The sequence below is a fragment of the Carassius carassius genome, chromosome 5 (assembly GCF_963082965.1).
Source record: "Carassius carassius chromosome 5, fCarCar2.1, whole genome shotgun sequence".
Lineage (NCBI taxonomy): Eukaryota > Metazoa > Chordata > Actinopteri > Cypriniformes > Cyprinidae > Carassius > Carassius carassius.
In genome coordinates this window covers 20214019-20228088 of record NC_081759.1, presented here as the reverse complement: position 1 = coordinate 20228088, position 14070 = coordinate 20214019, and the positions used below count along the sequence as shown (strand labels likewise).

The following is a 14070-nucleotide window of genomic DNA, read 5'->3' as shown; positions in this document are numbered from 1 at the left end:
GTTTCCACCGCAGGAACTTTACCCAGGAACTAGGGACTTTGGCCTGGTACTCGGTGTGTTTCCACTGCAGGAACCAGGAACTAAATAAAGTTCCAGTTAAAAAAATGCCCCTCAGAAAGTCCCTGCTGGCGAGGTAGTACTTTTTCAAAGTTCCGGAACTTTCAGGGGCGGGACTTGGGCGCTAAACATCATGATTGGTTGAGTTCACGCAGCATTGGTTGAGTTCAACCACCATTTATTTGGATCATTTTCAAAATATTACTGTTATTGTGTCATGAAATGTAATTTTAAAAGTATTTCAGGCGAGAATGTAGTTGTTTAAAACTCAAATCTGTGGTTTATTTATAATGACAGAGCCTATTTAAAATTGTGTTTCGCCGATCTGTGAGACGGTGAGCTCCACTCGATCAGCGGGAGATCAGTCCTCATGTATCCGCCAAGAGCAGCCTCACCTCGGCTAGACCTTCTGATATGTGCCGCTGGCTCTGATGTCTCTTTAGTGGCTAAACATAAAATATAATTCGTTTTGGGTAAATCTGGTTATCTTTGGTCTGTATTCAGTTTATCTATATGTTAAAATGAAAATAAAAAGGCAAATTTATATAATATTTCGTTTCATTGTAATGGCTGTATATATACACATCCCTGAACTAAGCACATTTCTGCAGCTGTTATTATGTTTAAATGAATACGAAAGGAGGCAGTGGTATTTGATATCCTATTTCGTTTTATTGTAAATATACAGAGAGGAAAATTGCAGTATCCAAGAAGAGCTTACTGAAGTTATGAAGTACGCTGCTGTTTGCAGTATTACCGGATTCGCGTCGTCGCGGACATCACACTCCCGAGTCGAATAAGCAAAATCTGAACTACCGAGGATGCACGTCCAAAATCAGCATACTTTGTATTGAGAAACGCTCGCAGACCTACGTCACCAGACTATTAGCCTAATCTTCCCGGTACTTTACACCGTGGTGGAAACGCAGAAAGCAACAGGTCTGGGGGGAAAAAAGTTCCTGGGAAAAAAAGTTCCTGGTACAAATGTTCCGGGTAATTTCTGTGGAAACGCGGCATTACTTCAGTAAGGAGGTTTCTTGTTCAGGCAACATTCAAGCATTGTTTTATTCGATCGTAAGTGCCCTGTAAAGTGGAAAAAATTCTGCCATGATTCCAGTTCCAAGGGAATGTACACGTTATATTCAAAGGGCATTAAAGTGCACAAGACGTGAATTTATATTATATTTATTTACAGCGGTAGGAGAGAGTGGGGCACAAAGTAACACTTTTTGACTTCCTCAGTTTGTGTAAATCCACATTTTTTTATCCACAGTAATTTTACACTTGTACAAATATGTTGCTTTGTTTCATAATTACGTTGTACACATTGTAACTTGACCATATGACAGCTTAAAATCTTATCTAATATAAAAAATATACAAGACTAACTAAAATATTTTGTTTTTATATATATATATGTGTGTGTGTGTGTGTGTGTGTGTGTGTGTGTATGTGTGTATATATATTAGGGGTGTAACGGTACGTGTATTCGTACCGGACCGTTTCGGTACAGGGCTTTCGGTACGGTGCACGTGTGTACCGAATGACCGAATGCAATATTTTGTTTGCGGAACATATAGATTTTCGTGTTTCCAAACGAACATATTAAGTGGCGGAAGTCTTCGCGTTCAGCGAAAATCCCGCCCTGCAGCTGATTCTAAAGGCCGGTGACACACTGGCTGCGTGGCGTGAGCGTGGCGTTTCTGCTGTTTGTCAGTTGCGTGACACCTGCTTCGCGTTTTCTGTGTCTTTACACACCAGAATGGTGCCTGACGCGCTGCTGCTACTGTAGGTGACAAAGAGGGAGACCGCCGAGGCGCCGACAGACCAGGATCTTGTCTTCACTACAACAATATCTATACTTCATGTTGAGCATAAATATAAAGCCTACTGATAGACGGTGTTTGACAGGTGCAATATGCCAGTGTGTCACCGGCCTAAGGTTTTCAAAAGGCATCACGCGAGTGTGAACATCACTACAACAAGGAAGAAAAACAATTGTAATTCAAACGCAGCTCCCGTTGGCATTTAAACAGACCTTTGCTCTTAATTCCGATGGTCCAACGCAATAACGAAATCTGAGCAGGTCTAAAAACTGAAACTGTTCATGCTGCACTTTACACTTTGGAAAAGTTATATATATATATTTTTAAATATGAGCAGACCTACAAGCTGGGATTGGTAATGCTGCACTGTAATCATAGTTATTTATTTATATTTTTCATTATATTTTATTATATGATATTGGTTTGAGACTGAGAGTATTTTATTTAGTGGAGAACTTTGCAGCAGTATTTTATTTCTTATTCTTTTTTTATTTTATATATATTTTATTAAAAAGTATAAAAAAAAAAAAAAACTGCAAACAAATTGTTAAAAAAAAGTTTATAGTTATAAACAACCTGCAGTTTAATGTTTGCATTTCTTTCCCTTACTGTACCGAAAATGAACCGAACCGTGACTTTAAAACCGAGGTACGTACCGAACCGTGATTTTTGCATACCGTTATGTATGTGTATATGTGTGTTTTATGTCAAATAAAATAATGGCATTTTTTATGAATTAAAAATTATCTGATTTTGGAGTTTGACAATGAACACGGTGAAATAATCAATAGTAAATAAATAGTAAATAGTGTAAATTACATTGCTAATGTCATATTATAGCACTTTGTAATGCAGTGTTACAAATAATAAATAACTGGTTGGAAATTAAAATAATATTATAGCACATTGTAATTGCAGTGTTACAAATAATAAATAAAAGATTGGAAATTTAAAATAATAGCAGATTTGTCTCATTTTAAATAATGAAAACCGAGATGGAAAATTTCCTTAAGCTAGATTAGAATTTTTACTATGGTAAAATAAATGTTTAAACTAACCTCACATTACTTTGTTCCCCGTTCTCCACTATATTATGTCACACTTCTCTAGTAAGTTTTGTCTGTGTGTGAAGACAGTGGAGAAGTGAAATAAACTTCAACGGAATAAAGTTGAATGGAATTGAATTGAATTAAAGTTAAATAAACTTCAACTTTGCAGTTCAGTGCACTGATGTCAGACTAATTTTGGACAGTAAAGTTTGTTAAATTGTTAAATGCTCTGCCTCAATTACATATCTCTGTCACATCATTATAAGTCTTTGATCACCACATATGAGTGATCATTGCAAAAATTTTTTATGTATATATATATTCTGTTTATGTATATACTGTATTCTATATATAGTATCAGTTAAATTATAGTACTGTACTATAATATAAACAAAGAATATCGGCTGATTTTTTTTTTTTTTTTTTTACTCAATATCGCATCGGCACCAAAAAAAAACAACCACATATCGGTCAGGCTCTGATTTTTATATGAAAATAAACAAGCTGAAAACACTCTTAACTGAAAAACCTTAAGTGCTTTTCTATAGTATTAAGCCTCAAATATCAACTATACATCAGATTGGTTTCTTCTTTAAATTATAAAAAAAAGAAAGTATGAATGGTATTATAATGTTATACGAAAACTAAAACAATGGAAATACCCTTAAGATAACATGTAGAAAGAAAAAACATCTTAAGTGTGCAGAATAACATAAGTGAACTTAGAAATATTAATTGCCGCTTTCAATGAATACGGAATTGTGGCATCCATAATTGTAATCGCAATTAGAAATTTGATTAATTGTGCAGCTCTAAGCACGGGTATGGCATTAAGCTTCTAATGCCATTCATATGAAAATATTAATTTTCATGCTCACATGGAAGGGATACCCAGAAATGTAGAGTCTCTGAAATAGAAATGATTTTTAGCACCTTTGGTAATTTATTTTTATTATCATTATTATTGTAATCTTAAATTTTCACAAAAATGTAAAGTTAACAAAACATCAACAAAGTTTGTATAGAATCTGTAACAGAATAGAATCCTATTAATTGGGATTAGTGGTATAGAACAAACACCAAACCAGAATGTTTAAGGATGAAAAATATTTGTCTTACAGATTAAGATTGTTTTATCCCCAAAACAAAATTTTTGCACTGTAACTTTGACAGTTCTGCATTATGGTAATTTGAATGAAAGCGTCAATTGTGCAGTATATTTAATATTCTTTTTTATAACTTTATCATGTAAGAATGTTCCTTTTTACAGTTGAGTTGTAATGTGAGTGACTTGAGTGTAATAGAGTCTGCTAATCCAATTTTTGTGCTTTTTTTTACCAGCCTTTAGAAATCGTTCAAATTCTTTTACGCAAGAAAGTCACTCCAGAGGATCAGTGGCTTGGTCAGATAAACGGCAGAGGTACCAACACTGTTATTAAATATGAGTACTTACCATATCTTTTAAGATATTACATAAAATCTATTTTTTGTTTGGTCATGATTCTCTTACTGTTATTATAATCAGGCCACTGTCTCAGCTGAATCGGTATGTTCTCCACTCTGCTATGGACAGTGATGCAGAATTGGCCTCGGGCGACAGCGTTAGTTTGACTTGCTCTATCAGTGAGGACAGCCTGGCCTCCACTGTAACACCCAAGCACCAGAGTCATCCAGGTCAGAGCAACGTTAGGCGGGTCAATGGCAATGGTCTGCTGGGCAACGTTAACATGGATGAGGAGGATGAGCTTGTAACTATTTTCAGGCCAGATTCATCCAAGAATGAGACCACCCTGTTAGACTCTGAGGATGCGGAGCGACAGAGTGCTACCCCTGGTGCTAAAACCGGCATTTGGGGAAGACAGGAGGACGCATCCTCAGATTCCCGAACAGCCAGTTTCTTCCTGGAACCTCTGATGCCTGCAATTCTCAGGCCAGCCAAAGAGAAGTCAGTATGCCTAAATAAGGAAGAAGAGTCAGGAGAGGAAAGGCAGCGAGGATTAGAACGAAAAGTAGCAGGAGCAGAAGGTGCTGTTTCATCTTCCAGACGGAGACCTCCATCCACCCATAACCGGACCTTTACCCCCAATACTAGCTCTGAGTTTGAGACAACTATTGAGCCTAAATCCAGGGAATTTGTGCCTCCAGCCCCTGGGCAGACTCAAGCTTTCAGACCATTGGCAACAAGTAGTGTTGAGCCATCTTCTGCTGTGCGGTCACCTGGGTTTTACCTTCATTCTTCAGTGCCTGAAGATAAGAGGACTGTCCAAGCATGGGACATCGATCCAGGGTCTGATAAAGAGACTGTGGAGACCATTGAGGAACAGGATGCAGAGCTCACTAAAGAGCTCCATCCAGACAAGAAACTGTTCTATGAGGAGCACGAAGAGTCAGCAAAGTTGCAGGAAGACATGAATGTAAAGGAACATGAGGATAAAGATGGTGGGAGTAGGTGCTCGAGCCCTGGTCAGTCCCAGGTCAGCAGTGTAGCTAGCGGGAGTGTGCGCATGACCAGTTTTGCTGAACGAAAGATGCAGAAGTTTGGTAGCAATCAAGATATCCGCTCCAGCACAAGCAGCTCACAGCGGACCACACCAGATGGCTCGGAGAGTTGCCCCCTTCCTCTAACCTCCTGGAGGATGAAAAGAGACCAGAGTCCCACACCACAGAACAAGGACAGTGCCAACATGCTGGCCTCCGAAATTGTTCAACTCCACATGCAACTTGAAGAAAAACGACGTGCAATTGAATCCCAAAAGAAGAAGATGGAGGTCTTGACAGCAAGACAAAGGCTTAAGCTTGGGAAAGCAGCCTTCCTGCACATAGTAAAGAAAGGGAAGAGTGATACTCTCCCTCAGCCTACGAAGTCTGAGTACTACTTGAAAGATGGCCAAAAACTCAATCAAGAAAAAGAGAAATCGTCGAAAGACGACACCTCTGTTGGTACTCTTAGAGATGGGCTGAAAGAGGCTGAAGAGTCAGAGAAGGCATCTCTCGAATGGGCAGGTGGCGGTACTGTGTCTCCTAGTGCCTTAGATATGGACGAAGAGATGGATCTTAATGAATGCAACCGCTCCATTGAATTGTTGAACGAGGCTATAGGAAACATTCAGCAGCAGATGATGCAACTTTCGCTCCAGCAAGAAATGCTCATGAAGCAAAATCTTCAGTCTCCAACAGATGCTGCTCCACCACCTAGCAGTGACCAAAGTAATGCATCTGAACCCAGGGTCAGAGCTTCGATACATTTTGTTGAACCAAGTGGCAGCCCTGTGGTACGAAAACCACCCAAACTAAGTTCAGCACGGCCTCGTACCAAACCTTCAGAGCTGTTGCTAGCTAGGGAGCATGGCAAAGGGCAAAAGAGCTCCACTCCTACACCTACTGACAGCCCCTCTGCCAAGTCCATTCATGGGGGCAGGACCCCCAAACCAGAGCCAGAGGACTTTGTGCAGAACTCCACAAGATCAGACTCATTCAACAAAGACAAAGGGAACTCAAAAAGCACTACATTCCACCTTAATGATGAAGCTAACTTGAGGATGGTCTCAAGGGAACCAAGTTCTGTGGCCCTTGGTGTCACTTTCCAAGAATCTATGTCCACTACCTTACAGGATGCTGAGGCTACATTTGATGATGAGCCAGAAATGTTTAATGTCTCCTCAGAAGACATTTCTAGAGGAAAAGTCAATCTTATCGAGGTAGACTTGTCTGATTTGGCTGCCAATCCAGATGAAGAAAGCACCTATGTATTGGATGTAACCACTGATGGGAGCGATGGGGAAAAGAAGTCTGGCATGGGCTTCTTTTTCAAGGTAAATATATATTAAAATAAAAAATATAAAACTGTCAAATTATTCAACTATGACTTGTAACCTTTCCCACTCACTTTGTGGCCAAGAAACCCCACTAAATAACACACTAGCAACTACAAACAACCACTTAGGCACAAGTTTCTCTAGTTTTACTTTCCTACGGATTTTGTTGTTTTATGTCTGCAGGATGAGCAAAAAGCAGAGGATGAATTGGCCAAAAAGCGAGCGGCGTTTCTGCTAAAACAACAGAGGAAGGCAGAGGAGGCTCGGCTCCGCAAGCAACAGCTAGAGGTTGAAAGTGAGCTGAAAAGAGATGAAGCCAGGTATTGACTACCTTTGAAGTGTCATCTGTGATGAATATAACTATGACAAAGAGATGCTTTGTAACTTTTTCATGAAGTTTGTATGTTTAAAGCCTCTTTTCTTTTCCAATTCCAAGGAGGAAAGCTGAAGAGGAAAGACTCAGAAAAGAGGAGGAGAAAGCCAGGAGAGAGTTAATAAAACAGGAATACCTTAGAAGAAAACAGCAGGAGATGTGTGAGGAGCAAGAGCAGCCCCAGCCCCAGCCCAAGCCCAAGCCCAAGCCCAAGCCCAAAAAACAAAGGCTGAAGTCTGTGCTAAAAGAAGAACCATCAGTTGATACACTTCACAAATGTCCTGCTACCAGTAAGTATTAAACTGTGCCTTCTGCTGTTGCATTGTTACTGAGCCAACAGCAGACATGTTTGATGGCACTTAAACTAAAATAATGAAACTTATGTTCCTCACCAGATGAGAATCTCATCAGTGCACAGTCTGGCTCTAGCCTATCACTGGCCTCTGTGGCCACCACTGAACCAGACAGTGTCAACTCGGGAGGGGCGGGATGTCATCGGTAAGTCCTTCCCATGTGCTACAGGCTGTGTGCAGACGCGTGCTTGGATTTCATTAATTCGTTTCAGAATCAATCGACTGTATTCAGACTGTGACCTCCAAAGCACTTTAATGTTCCTGTTCGTTCTTTCCATTAACAGAGGAGAATCAGTAGAGTCATTTCCAGGCCTCAGTCGCAATTCCAGTCGGACTACAGAGAGAGACTGGGACAACGGTTCCACCGCATCTTCCATTACATCAACATCCATGGCGGAATACACTGGTGAGTTTTCACTTTCCATTGTGTAGGATGCAAGTGGTTTATATTTGTGTCTGGGTACCACATGCTGGTCTGGAGTACTAAATAATTTACACTGTTTTAGATTCCGCAACACCAGGAAAACCTCCTTTGTTAAAAACAGCGGCATGCGGATCTTGACTATGCATCAGGCAATGTTTGTCTGTGTAGTTGAGTATATGAGTGCACATCTGTTTTTTGTTTGGGTATATATCAGTGGATAAATTTGTTCTTTAAACCTGCACTCTGAAGCGTTTCACTTGTTTGCTTTTTAATTAGCTAACAATGTTGACTAATGCATTTTACAGGGCAAATACATCTTTTTTTTGTTCTATTGCTTATGTTTGTAGAATAAATACAGGCATTGCTTTGCTCGAAAGCTAAAATTAGTTTGAAATTAGAACTACCTTTTCAAGCTATGTATTCAAAGATCAGTGCAAACATACTTGAGTTTATGTAAATTATTTGGATAATGCTCAGTATGGCATGGTTTCAGTTGACATTGATCAACTTTATCTTGTTATTGTTCACCTCAGGGTCTTTGAACCATGTAAGGCAAGGGATTGTTTACGAGGAGAATAGAAAGGTTTGTGTCATTTGTTGGGTGTCAGAGTGATGGATGAGGTAGGTTAACTTTTAATCATGGAGACTGAGAAGCTCTAGTGTGCATCAGCGAGAGATGTATAGTGCTTTGAGAGGCATATCATGACCTAACCAGGTGAAACAACAAATTGGCAAGTGATAAATCTAAGGGGATAAAATGTTGTTGCCGTAACCAGCCATGAGAGCAGAGAAAGACAATGTGGAAAGACAATGTGGTCAGTTGCTTTCTATTTATGTCACACTTGATAGTCCCGCCCACAGTGAAATCCCATTGGTCCAAATCCCTGCTTTTTGAGCAACAAATAAGCATATTAAAATGATTTCTATATCACAGAAATCATTACAAGAATAAATGACATTTTTAGAGCTGAAACAACGAATCGATTTAATCGATTAAAATTGATTATTAAAATAGTTGTCAACTAATTTAGTCATCGATTTGTTGCTAAATAACTCTTATTTGCCGTAAGCGGCTCATTTCGTGCATATTTCAAATCTGCGGTGACCAAAGTGTGGCAGTAATGAGCCACCGGAGGTTATACTCAGCCAGTACAGCAGGAGAAGTAGCGAATAGCCAATAGCTGGCCTCGTTTTATGTCACGTGCTTCCCGAACAGCGTCTCTGCAGCATTCAGCGTGATGTGAATTTAGTAGCAGAGCTACTGCAAGCGATTTTTTAAGCTGCAAATCCATTTATCCTTTGCTGAAATTTCCGCGTCGGAGAGAGCACGTCATGGTTGCTTAGCAAAGGCAGACGCCTCAGGGGCGCTTCTGCCCGAGCGCTTTGGAAAGAAGGAGAAAGCAGTGTGCCTAGTGTTTTCCACACGTTTTTAGGCGCAATTTGTGAACGGCCCCTAAGACTTTCATTTGTGCAGATTCTCCAGTACAATGTTGTTTGCAAATGTTTAGTCGTAAAAGCTGATAACATTGCTTTTTAACAGTTAACATTTCAGAATCAGAATGAGCTTTTATTGCCAGGTATGTTTACACATACGAGGAATTTGTTTTCATGACAGAAGCTCCGCAGTACAACAGAATGACAGCGACAGAACATAAAACACATAATAAAAGAATATAAAAATACAAAAAATACAAATAAGTAGACAAGGAATGACAATATGCAAATTGACAATTGTAGGCAGGTATATTACAAAAATGCAGTTATGTATGTACATGTATATTATGTGCAAAATTTAAGTGTATACTAAGTATGTGTGTTAGATAAATTAAGTGTATGTGTATATAAATATAAAGTGTAGTGTGTTCAGTATGTATCAGCTGTTCATAAGATGGATTGCCTGAGGGAAGAAACTATTCCTGTGTCTGGTCGTTCTGGTGCTCAGTGCTCTGTAGCGTCGACCAGATGGCAACAGTTCAAAGAGGGAGTGTGCTGGATGTGAGGGGTCCAGAGTGATTTTAACAGCCCTTTTGCTCACTCTAAATAAGTACAGTTCTTGAATAGATGGGAGAGTTGAACCGATGATTCGCTCAGCCGTCCGGACTACCCTCTGTAGTCTTCTGAGGTCAGATTTAGAAGCTGAGCTGAACCAGACAGTTACTGAAGTGCAGAGGATGGATTCGATGATGGTGGAGTAGATCTGTTTCAGCAGATTCTGTGGCAGGTTAAACTTCCTCAGCTGGCGAAGGAAGTACAACCTCTGCTGGGCCTTTTTCACAATGGAGTCAATGTGAATGTCCCACTTCAGGTCCTGAGAGATAGTGGTGCCCAGGAACCTGAATGACTCCACTGCAGTCACAGTGCTGTTCATGATGGTGAGTGCGGGGAGTGCAGGGGGGTTTCTCCTGAAGTCCACAGTCATCTCCACTGTTTTGAGCGTGTTAAGCTCCAGGTTGTTGAGAGTGCACCAGACAGCCAGCTCTTTAACCTCCTGTCTGTAAGCAGACTCGTCACCATCCTGAATGAGGCCGATGAGTGTGGTGTCATCTGCAAACTTCAGGAGCTTGACAGAGGGGTCCTTAGATGTGCAGTCATTAGTGTACAGGGAGAAGAGCAGTGGGGAGAGAACACAGTCCTGGGGAGCTCCGGTGCTGATTGTACGGGTGCTGGATGTGTATTTTCCCAGCCTCACTAGCTGCTGCCTGTCTGTCAGGAAGCTGTTGATCCACTGACAGACGGAGGTGGGCACGGAGAGCTGAGTTAGTTTGGGCAGGAGGAGGTTTGGCATGATCGTGTTAAAAGCCGAGCTGAAGTCCACAAACAGGATCCTCACATAGGTCCCCGGTCTGTCTAGGGGTTGCAGAACATAATGCAGTCCAATGTTTACTGCATCGTCCACAGACCTGTTTGCTCTGTAGGCAAACTGAAGAGGATCTAGCAAGGGTCCAGTGATGTCCTTCAGGTGGGCCAGCACCAGTTTTTCAAATGACTTCATGACTACAGACGTTAGAGCCACAGGCCTGTAGTCATTTAGTCCTGTAATTTTGGATTTCTTTGGGATGGGGATGATGGTGGAGCGTTTGAAGCATGAAGGGACTTCGCACAGCTCCAGCGATCTGTTGAAGATCTTTGTGAAGATGGGGGCCAGCTGGTCAGCACAGGATTTCAGACAGGCTGGTGTAACACAATCTGGGCCTGGTGCTTTTTTCCTTTTCTGCTTCCGGAAGACCTGGCGCACCGCATCCTCGCTGATCTGTATTGCAGGTGTGGGGGAGAGGGGGGATGCAGGAGGTGTGAATGGTGAGAATGCTTGATTGGAGAGGTGTTCAGGATGGGTTGCAGGAGCTGTTAATGGTGTGAACGGTTGTTTGGAGAGGCATTCAGGGTTGGTTGCAGGAGTTGTTGTTGGTGTGAACGGTTGTGTGGAGAGGTGTTCAGGGCAGGTGATGGGTGTTCTTTCAAACCTGCAGTAAAACTCATCAGATCGTCTGCCAGTCGTTGATTTTCCACAGTGCTGGGGGTGGTGTCTTGTAATTGGTGATCTTCTTTAGACTTTTCCACACTGATGTCGTTCGAAGTGAACTGAGTCCTTATTTTTTCAGAATAATTCCTCTTTGCCACTCTGATCTCCTTTTCCAGTGTGTATTTAGCCTGTTTATACAAGACATTGTCCCCCTTCCTGTAAGCATCTTCTTTGGCCTGACGGAGCTGTCTGAGTTTTGCAGTGAACCACGGTTTGTCATTGTTGTAATTTAGTTGAGTCTTGGTAGGAATACACATATCCTCACAGAAACTGATATAGGATGTTACGGTCTCTGTGAGTTCGTCCAGATCGGTGGCAGCAGCTTCAAAAACACTCCAATCAGTGAGGTCAAAACAAGATTGTAAATCCTGCTCTGCTTCATTAGTCCATCTTTTTACGGTCCTTAATACAGGTTTAGCTGATTTTAGTTTCTGCCTGTAGGTCGGTATAAGATGAACCAGAAGGTGATCAGAACGTCCCAAAGCTGCTCGTGGAACAGAGTGATATGCATCCTTTATTGTGGTGTAACAGTGATCCAATATATTACTGTCTCTGGTGGGACATGTAACATGCTGTCTGTATTTTGGCAGTTCACGGGAGAGATTGGCTTTATTAAAGTCCCCGAGAATGATTAAAACAGAGTCCGGGTGTTGTTGTTCTATCTCTGTGATGTGCTCAGCGAGTTTCTGTAAAGCCAGACTTACTTGCGCTTGCGGAGGGATGTAAACACTAACCAGAATGAGCGAGTGAAACTCCCGCGGCGAATAGAACGGCTTGCAGTTGATAAACTGCATTTCTAGATCAGGACAGCACATCTTCTTTAACACAGTTACATCTGTACACCACCGTTCATTGATGTAAAAGCATGTCCCGCCGCCGCGCGATTTCCCCGTTGATTCTGTGTTGCGATCCGCTCTAAACAGCTGAAAGCCCGGCAGATGGAGCGCGCTGTCCGGTATGGTGTTATTCAGCCAGGTTTCCGTGAAACACAGAGCAGCAGAGTGTGTGAAATCCTTATTTGTCCGAGAAAGCAGAAGGAGTTCGTCCGTTTTGTTGGGTAGAGAGCGTAGATTTGCCAGATGGATGCTAGGCAACGGCGTTCGAAATCCGCGCTTCCTGAGTCTGACGAGCGCGCCAGCTCGCTTTCCCCGCCTGCGCGTCCTGAAGCGTTTGATCAGCTCTGCTCCTCCGATAACAATATTCAGTAAAACGTCTGAATAATTGAAATCCGGAAAAACATCTTGTGGTGCGTTCTGCCGAATGTTCAGCAGTTCATCCCTGGTGAAACTGATTGCAGGAATATAACTAAAGACAGGACAAACTAACAAAAAGACAAAAACATATGCAGAGCACGTCACGGAGGCAGCCATCCTGTACCGGCGCCAAGTCAAAATCTAAAGCTTTACAAACATGTTCTGTGATCAGTTTGTCGTTTACCAGCTCAAATTTCAGTCGTGCAGCCTAATTATGATTGAATGAGAGAGGTAAATGTTTAAAGATATTTGAAATGCACTTTTTTTTTTCTAAGTATTCACTGCTCTTTTTCACACAGCAGGTTTTTTGTGTGTGTCCAATTTTTTTTTCTGGACAACCTTCTGATGGATTTTACTTTAAATTGTGAGTTCCATTCAGGTTTCATGCCATTGGCACTTTTTTCGAAGGATTGTTTACAATTTCACAGCAAAAGCTATAAAGCTGTTTCCCAGTAAATAATAAAATACAATGCACTGCAATTTTATTCTGTTTTATCCTTATTCTTCGTGAAAATATGTTCTGAAAGATTCCTTAATAAGCTTTGTTCGGGATGTTAAACTACTTTAGGAGCTCTAAGGACTGCCATGGTGAAAACATTATTTGAAATCTACTTGTGAAATTTGCTAGAGTATGGGTCAGTGTTCTGATTGCAGAAGAGTTCGACAAAGGATTACTAACACATAATAAAACAACTCCAGGTATATTTTTGATGAGGATATGACAGTGCAAAATGGTTAAAATCTCTTAAAAATTTATGCTGAAGGATAAAGACCATTTATTAATAATTTACTTGGGGGGAAAAAATGGAAAAAAACTAAAACATAAGTACATAAACCGATTAATCGTAAAAATAATCGACAGATTAATCGATTATCAAAATAATCGTTAGTTCTGATGTTAGTTAGTTGCAGCCCTAGACATTTTAAAATATATTCAAATAGAAAACAGTTGCAATATTTCGCAATATTAATCTTTTTTCTTTTTCTTTTTTTGATCAAATAAATCCAGCCTTGGTAAGGATAAAAGGCTTATTTCAAAAACATTTTAAAAAAAAAAAAAAACTACCAAACGGTAGTGTATATGTGGTAAAATGAAGAATGAATCAGAGATGAGGAGAAAAAAAAATCCATGACCTTATATGCTTCATATGTCTATTGTGTATTGATGTTTTTGTTGTTGTCACTGTAGGACCCAAGCTTTTCAAAGAGCCAAGTGCAAAGTCCAACAAGCCTATAATCCACAACGCCATCGCTCATTGCTGCTTAGCGGGAAAAGTAAACGAACCGCAGAAGAACTCCATTCTTGAGGTGTGTAATCAGTTTGCAGGTTCATGGCATGCATATAGCATGTGGTGATGTAACCAATCAGTTTTGTTACTTTTAGTTACTTTTTTCAATTA

The 14070-nt window shown here is 40.7% G+C and overlaps 1 protein-coding gene across 4 annotated transcripts in view; it reads left to right on the top strand.

The window, feature by feature from the left end:
• LOC132140951 (calmodulin-regulated spectrin-associated protein 1-B) overlaps positions 1-14070 on the top strand; it is a 36977-nt gene that overhangs the window by 21220 nt on the left and 1687 nt on the right. For all 4 annotated transcript variants that reach the window (XM_059550051.1, XM_059550048.1, XM_059550047.1 and 1 more), the window contains 7 exons: positions 4274-4352; positions 4458-6744; positions 6931-7067; positions 7184-7410; positions 7516-7618; positions 7758-7879; positions 13860-13978. In XM_059550051.1, coding sequence (XP_059406034.1) covers positions 4274-4352; positions 4458-6744; positions 6931-7067; positions 7184-7410; positions 7516-7618; positions 7758-7879; positions 13860-13978 — 3074 coding nt within the window. The remainder of the gene's footprint in view (positions 1-4273; positions 4353-4457; positions 6745-6930; positions 7068-7183; positions 7411-7515; positions 7619-7757; positions 7880-13859; positions 13979-14070) is intronic.